General features: G+C 40.4%; 1 protein-coding gene across 1 annotated transcript in view; it reads left to right on the forward strand.

Annotated features, from left to right (window-relative positions):
* The first annotated feature begins 220 nt into the window (after positions 1-220).
* The window catches only part of LOC121384803 (protein IWS1 homolog A-like), a 12,975-nt gene continuing 5,225 nt past the window's right edge, over positions 221-7,970 (forward strand). The window contains exons 1-3 of the mRNA XM_041515393.1: positions 221-256; positions 3,909-4,078; positions 6,652-6,797. Of these exons, the coding sequence (XP_041371327.1) occupies positions 3,917-4,078; positions 6,652-6,797 (308 nt within the window). The 5' untranslated portion in view covers positions 221-256; positions 3,909-3,916. The remainder of the gene's footprint in view (positions 257-3,908; positions 4,079-6,651; positions 6,798-7,970) is intronic.

Here is a 7,970-nt window from a genome sequence, read left to right on the forward strand (position 1 = left end):
TGGCCTCGTTAAGGCCATTTGGGTGCACAGCTTAAAGGGACGAGATGGTTTGCATCCCGCCAAGAAAACCCCTAGATTGACAGTCGATAGACGTTGAAGGTGTAGTGCTGTGCTGAAATACAGATCTTGAGAAGCCGGATCCGTCTGAACGAGAGAGAGTATCAGACTAGGGTATAGTCCAGTCGTCATGGGTTGGTATAGTTGTGCGGACGGGCCCGACTCCGGAGGATACGAGATGGTATCACCATAAAGCAAGGTAAAGTCTAGAAAAAGAGTAGTAGGGGCCGACCCCGCTTCCTATTTCTTCGAGTGGGGCGGTCAATCTTCCAGTGCTGTTAGGACAGGCTCGGACATGTAGAGACTAAACGCGAACAACCGTGGCGTTCTGCAGAATGGCCGTCATACGAGTCACGAAAAAAAACCCAAAGTCGACAGTCAGACGGAGAAATGACGTGGAGGCAAGGAATCTCGCTTAAAAAGAATCCAACCTGGTGGTGCAGGCTGTCGAAACGAGAAGCGTTCCAGCGTTCAATCAGTTCCACTGGCAGCATACATCCCAGTAGAAAACTTCATTTCGCTGACAAAAACTACGAAATGAAGGACCCCCAAGTCGAGCACACGAAAGCACGTGCAGTGTGCACATGCGAAACAAACACGTCTTACCGCGTGGAGCTCCAGACTGGGAATGAACGTTGTGTAAAGCCAGCGGCCCGCGGACCAACTGGTAGGCACCTAGGAAAGCAGTAATTTAATTGGCTAGGATTGGATTTCCTAGGCAATATTGCTGTTTTGCGATGATGATGATGATGATGATGTTGATGATGATGATAACTTGTTTAACGTGCCCATATACCACTAGGGTTTCGAACACGCCCATCCCGAGTCCGACCTCCCATAAGATCGGTGACCTGACTCGGGATTGGGGGGGGGGGGGGGGGGGGGGTAGAGTTGAAAATGGGCAGAATTTTGAAAATAGCAATTAGTAAAATAGTTAACAGAATAAATGTTTAAAAAAAGAAAAGAAGTTACAAGCCAAAAATAAAAAGAATTGACTGCTCGGCCGAATATTTATATAATTTGGAGTATTTTAGAAGGACAGTCAAAAATTAAATAAGAGAAAGAAGAGAGGATCGGACTATTTAATAATTAAAAAAAAAAAGAGTAATTTCGACATAAACTTTTGAACGAAGATCTAAAAGTTTAAAGTCCGATCGATATGTCCACGTGAGTGGCCTCGTCAAGGCCAGTTGGGTGCACAGCTTAAAGGGACGAGATGGGTTGCATCCCGCCAAAAAAAACCTAGATTGACAGTCGATAGACGTTGAAGGTGTAGTGCTGTGCTGAAATACAGATCTTGAGAAGCCGGATCCGTGTGAACGAGAGAGAGTATCAGACTAGGGTATAGTCCAGTCGTCATGGGTTGGTATAGTGGTGCGGACGGGCCCGACTCCGGAGGATACGAGATGGTATCACCATAAAGCAAGGTAAAGTCTAGAAAAAGAGTAGTAGGGGCCGACTCCGCTTCCTATTTCTTCTTAACGCGTATCGTCAGGAATGAGCCTTAGCCTTAGGGTTAGAACTAGAGAAACACAATCTACCTGTTTTTTTGCGGGATCATAAATAGTCATACATTGCAATGTTCTGTAATAATATACATCCCAGTAAGCCAGCAATGGGTATATCCAGCAACATAAATATTATTTTTCAATACAAAATAAAATACCATTGTCAAAGTCGGAATAATTAACAATGTTTTGTTCACGCATTAACCTACGTACTGAAATGATACATGGAGTGTTTTCTTTGTTAATTGGTCTATGCCGATAGTTGCGTCTACCTGTGATTCCTGATTGGCAGGTGTGTATTTGATTGGTAACCAGACGAGCCAGTTAATTGCAATCTAATTAAAATTAGCTCCACTATTACATGTGGATCTAACAGCAGCCAGCTGGAGCTCATGTCCACCAATCAAAACCTTACTTGCAGAATCATGTCAGTGATTTAAAAATAATTTGAAAACATTCCGAATTATCCTGAGGGTATACGACATGTTTCGTGTGAATTACGAATGCCATAAAACATGTTTTATTTTATAAAATAAATAATTTGTAATGTAAAACTGAAGACTGATTTAGTTAGGTTTTTTTTTTAATAAATAAATAAATAATTTTTAATGTAAAATTGAAGACTGATAACCCATCCCGTACGTATTGGTATGGTTCGCTGTACTGCGGCCACTAAAATCTCAGCTCAGCTCTCTCTCTCTCTCTCTCTCTCTCTCTCTCTCTCTCTCGCTCTCTCTCTCTCTCTCTCTCTCTCTCTCTCTCTCAGCTCTCTCTCTCTCTCTCTCTCTCTCTCGCTCTCTCTTCTCAGCTCTCTCTCTCTCCCTTTCTCTCTCTCTCTCTGCCTCTATCTCTCTCTCTCACACACACATTATCTTTTTTCTCTCTCTCAGATATCTCTGCCTCTATCTTTCTTTCTCGCTCAGCTCTCTCCCTCCCTCCCTCCGTCTCTCTCTCTCTCTCTCTCTCTCTCTCTCTCTCTCTCTCTCTCTCTCTGTGTGTGTGTGTGTGTGTGTGTGTGTGTGTGTGTCTCACACGTAAAAAGATATTAATTTCTCTAGTCGCAGGACTCCTCGTCTCATATATCTGCTCCCCTGCGCGTGCTGTAACCTCACCGTGGTGCAGGGGTGTAACATTCTCTTAAAAAAGGCCAATACAGCACAAATTGAAGTTTAGAGTAAAATTCGGTGTCCGTAAAATTCTGTGATATTTGTATTTGTATTTTTGGCACAGTTCTTTACACTGTTTTTGTTTAAACCTTGAATTTTTATATTGATGTTGATCATCACTTTATTTATTTGCATTACCATAGTTTGACACCCAATAGCCGATGTATTTTTCGTGCTGGGGTGTCGTTAAACATTCATTCATTCATTCATATATCTGCTACAATGACTCGGCGATATCTAGTAGGCTTATAGACGTGTACCCAAGTTTTTCGTCTTTGTATTTTTGCACTAAACCATGAAAAAAGGGCTTAAGTTACGTTACGCTGCAGCTAGCACATAGCAGGTTTATTTTAATATGATGGCTGTAAAAAAAAAAAGGTTGACTAAAATTTAACACATAGTTTAATCCTGATATTCAGGTGCTAAAAAATCGCGTTTCACCTACTTCATGAGTTATATTGTCATGGTAGACACAAATAGCAATCTTAGGTTACTCAGAAATAGAGAAAGAAATATTTTATTAAACGACTTGGATCGATCCCCGTCGGTGGGCCCATTGGGCTATTTCTCGCTTCATCTAATGCACCACGGCGTGTATATCAAAGGCCGTGGCATGTGCTATCCTGTGTGGGATGGTGCATATAAAAAATCCCATGCTACTAATGGGAATATTTAGCGGGTTTCCTCTCTAACCAAATGTTTGACATCCAACAGCCGATGATTAATAAATCAATGTGCTCTAGTGGTGCCGTTAAACAAAACAAACAAAATTATAAACGACGCACAAAACATTTTATTTACGGCTATGGCATCTCGACAGTGAGTGGTGGCCGGCAGCAGGTTTCCTCTCTAATTGTCTCTGTGTCTGTGGCTCTTAGTTATATGTTCGATGCCATATAACCGTAATAAAATGTGTTCAGTGTGGGTCGTTAAAAAAACCATTTCTTTTCTTTCTTCAATCACCCACTCCACCCCAAGTAAAATACAAAAACAAGCCGTAACTATCCGATTTTTTCCGATGTGAGGTCGGTTTCCGGAAAGGTGCGAAGATATCCGACTGGAAATCTCGCTTGAAATTCGACCTAAATTAGTAAATAATATTATGTAGCAAACTACCGTTATGCTGTCTCCGACAACAATATAATACAGTAACTGTCAAGCGTTGTAATTTCGACAGCATCTATCATGGAAGGAGAATCGGAAAGCGAAGACGATGAAATGAAAATGAAAAGATGTCGATTTCAGAAGCGCCGTCTTCCATCGTCCGAGTCCGACAGCGATGTCGATGGTGAACTCGGAGGCAAACCCGGAAACAAAAAGTGCAGAACGCCAGTTTCGGTTAAAATCGTAAGTAGGCTAACTGGCATAAAACGGAGATAATGAATTGCATTGTTAATGAATAATGTTTTTCTGAAAATGCAAATAAAATTAATTAAAATATTGACTGGTTTAGAACTAGAAAAAATAAGCCTGTGCCTTTCGTATTCATAATAAATAATGAAAGGAAATATGCTCGCCAAATTAAATATATATTTAAATATAGTGAGATGTAGCGGACGATAAATTAATTTCGCATATCTCTGAATAGCCCGAGTAGGCTACTCTGACTGTAAGAGACTCTTACAGTCAGAGTACTCGGGCTAATCTCTGAACACCCCCCCCCCCCTCCCACACACACACACAAACACAAACATACACACACAAACACATACACATACATATACACAAACAAACACATTCACACACACATACACACTCACACACACGTGTACCATTTTGGTTTAAACACTTGGTCAGCCGGAGAAGATCGTGTATTAACCACTAATACACACACTACAGGAAGAAACCCGACAGCACCTCCTATCCGGTTAAATACGTTATTGAAAGGGGGTGCTCACTGTCGTGTTTCTTCCTGTCATGTGTGTAGTATGTGAAATATTCGTTATCGGTGAAGTCCAAAATTATTAATATAATGGTGTTTAGCGTCACACATAGGGTTATTGTTGTATTAGAGCGGGAATCTTTGCCTACCCGGTGCACAGCTCGAGTCACCTCCTGCCCTCCTCTTAGATATGTAATGTTTTGGCAACCAAATGGTCGCAAGCTACTGTCTAAAATACAATTGTTTTCCTAAATCTGATGCCACGGGGCTAACGTTTGATTGTTTTCGAGTCCAGTCCAGTGGCGTAGGAAGGTGCCAAAAAGTGTGTGTGTGTGTGGGGGGGGGGGGTGGGGGGGGGGGGCACGCTTTTATGTTTACACACTTTTACACTATTATAAAGAAAATATAAAGCAAAACATCTGAATAGGGGGGCACATGGCCCTCCCCCCCCCGCCATGCCCCCCGCCATCCCCCCCCCCCCCCCGCTTCCTACGCCAGTGCGTTCATGACATTATACTTGCATGTTAACTAGTACCAACGTGTCACATGGGAAAGCACTTTGCTTTACGTCACCACAAGGAAGTACAGAGCAGGTTCGTTTCACATAGAGGTGCCGGTTTCCCCTACAGGTTGTACTATATCAAATAAAATACCATAGGCGACCATTTTAACATTTGTGTTTAAAACTATGCAATATATTAAAGGGACATTCCTGAGTTTGCTGCATTGTAAGATGTTTTCGACTATTAAAATAGTTCTACCATTAAACTTACATATTAAATATAGTTTCTTGTTTAGAATATCAGTGTCTGTATATTCAATGTGTTTCTGGTTGTCTTAATATTTGTAAGAAGCCCAAACTGGATTTTGTCTTCAAATAATTTCGTACGTACGAAAAAAAAAAATTGGGGGAAAATAAAATGAAATTTAACATAGTACATATACTAGAACAATCCGAAACACGTTTCATATACAGCCACTAATATTTTATTCAGAAAAATATACTTGATATGTAATTACAATCGTTAAAAAGTCTCTGTTAGTCTATAACATCTTATAAATTGCAGCAAACTCAGGAATGTCCCTTTAACCAAACTATGACCCATACATATCAGTACTACAACCCCTAGCTCAAAGTATTAACTGAAGAAAATGGTACCTTTCATGGCTCATTTTCTGTATAACCAGATGTTTTTACAATACCACTAGTTTCTCACAAAATGTTAGTACTTTTCTTTTTGTACAGGTACCCCATACGTTTCAAGCAGAAGGTTACTTAACACAGTGGTACTAGATGAAACAAAATTGCAAAAAAATTACAATTTTTTGCCCAGATGAAACTTTTTTTTTTTTTTACAACCAACACTCACATTTATCACCAATCACAGGACTTGTGGTGTTAACATTTTTTAATCAAAAGTTAGGTGCACCTCGAACTTTGACCCAGCCGGAAGTTAGTTTGGTTTAGTACCACCTACATAGGCCTATCAATATCAGTAAGGGGAGGGCTGGAGGTGACTCGAGCCAGGTGTTACGTAGCAATTCCGTAAACGTTAAAATTTCCGTCTAGCTCTTGAACGGTAGAGTACTCGGGCTAGTGTATACCGAATATTGGTTCAAACTGATTTCTTACCCACCACACCCCCACTCCACCCAAACCCAGTCCCGCAAGACGTGAGTCTCATAATCATATTTATAACAAAGCATTAAAAAAAAATGAACACAGAAAAACAGAAGAGGATGATGAAGAAGAAGAAGAAGAAGAAGAAGAAGAAGAAGAAGAAAAAAAAGTAACAAATTACTGGGTTGCACATGGCAAGCGCGTGTACGGGATATTATCTAGATGGGGTGGAGTAGGGGTTCTGGACTGGCAACTGAAGTTTCTAGGGGGGTCATGCTCCTCCCGAAAATATATGTTTTAAAAAAAGCTGATTTAAGCTGGAGTGGTGGGGGGGGGGGGGGGGGGTCAATCCCCTAGACCCATGACCATGAGCCTGCATGGTCGTATCGTAAACACAGCTGTTTGTTTTACTCTTAGGCGGAAAGTCGAAGGTCAGAAAGAATTAAAGCCAAGAAGAGTCGAGTATTTTCCATGCCTCCTAGAGACGGTGACTGGGAGAAAACCAAGAATACCAACTACAGAGAGATAACGCCTAAGAAGCTTGTCAATGATTTTACCAGAGTGTAAGTAAATAGAGATTATTATATGAGCGTGTGTGTCGTACTGATTTTACGAAACGAGTGCCAGGATTTTTGTATTGCCCGAGCGAGAGCGAGGGTAATACAAAGATAAAGATAAAGATAAAAACTTTATTGCATATAAACATTCCACATACGGAACTGGATGCAAAACATATGCATAAACAAGAAACAAACAAAATGACTAAATAAGGACTAATTATGGGCAATACATGTATAATCGTGAACAAATTTGCATATCGCACCAGCACAGGTTGGATTTTGGTTTTGCATAATATATATAAATTTTTCTTGCATACTCATACTTTTAAATAGGTAATTATGGAAAGTTAGATATGCATATAATTTGACACGTTGACTGTTATATTTCTTGCATATTGTGATATGATGGTATTCATCTTCAATTACATTGCAGTGGTCACATAAACGTTCTTCCAATGGAGTGAAGGGTTTTGTATGTCGCCCAGTCTCTATTTTTAATTTGTGGTCACCGAGACGTAACTTAGTAAAAGCTTTACGGTGTTCTGGATGTATACAGTGTAATAAATATGGCTCTAGCTGAATATTGTGTTTATATAATTTGTACGTTCGCATCTTATTACTGGATCCATCTCTTTTGGCTGGAGCTCTAAGGTTTTCTTTTAAAATATTGTGATACTTAGTTTTAATTATATTTATAAGATGAATGGGATAATTGACAGTGCTTCGTTTTTGATTCAACTCACCAATGTAATAATATAATTTGTGAAGCCAACCAATATTTTTCTTTTTAAGGCTTGTGCATTCAGAGAAAGCATGTTGTAAAATAATGTTGTCCGTAGTTTGCATATGGGAGTAAAAAGGTAACATTCTTTTTACCACAGACAACAGGAGTGGGTACAAACCTAGCTCAGCTCTAGAGGCCCAATTATGGGTACGACTATTAACCTGTAGTCCTAGCCAACATTTCTACTGGGGGGCAAATGTCCTAGCCAACATTTCTACTGGGGGGCAAATGTCCACCTATCCATTTTTGGACTAGGGGCAAATGTCCGGGGGGGGGGGGGGGGGGGGGCAAATGTCCGTATCTCATTGATCAATTCATTTCTCACTGAGTAAACATTGTTGTCGTTATAGAGCTACTAGCACTCACAAGTTACCATAACTACAATTCCAAAA

This window comes from Gigantopelta aegis, chromosome 2 (genome assembly GCF_016097555.1).
Source record: "Gigantopelta aegis isolate Gae_Host chromosome 2, Gae_host_genome, whole genome shotgun sequence".
NCBI classification, from domain to species: Eukaryota; Metazoa; Mollusca; class Gastropoda; order Neomphalida; family Peltospiridae; genus Gigantopelta; species Gigantopelta aegis.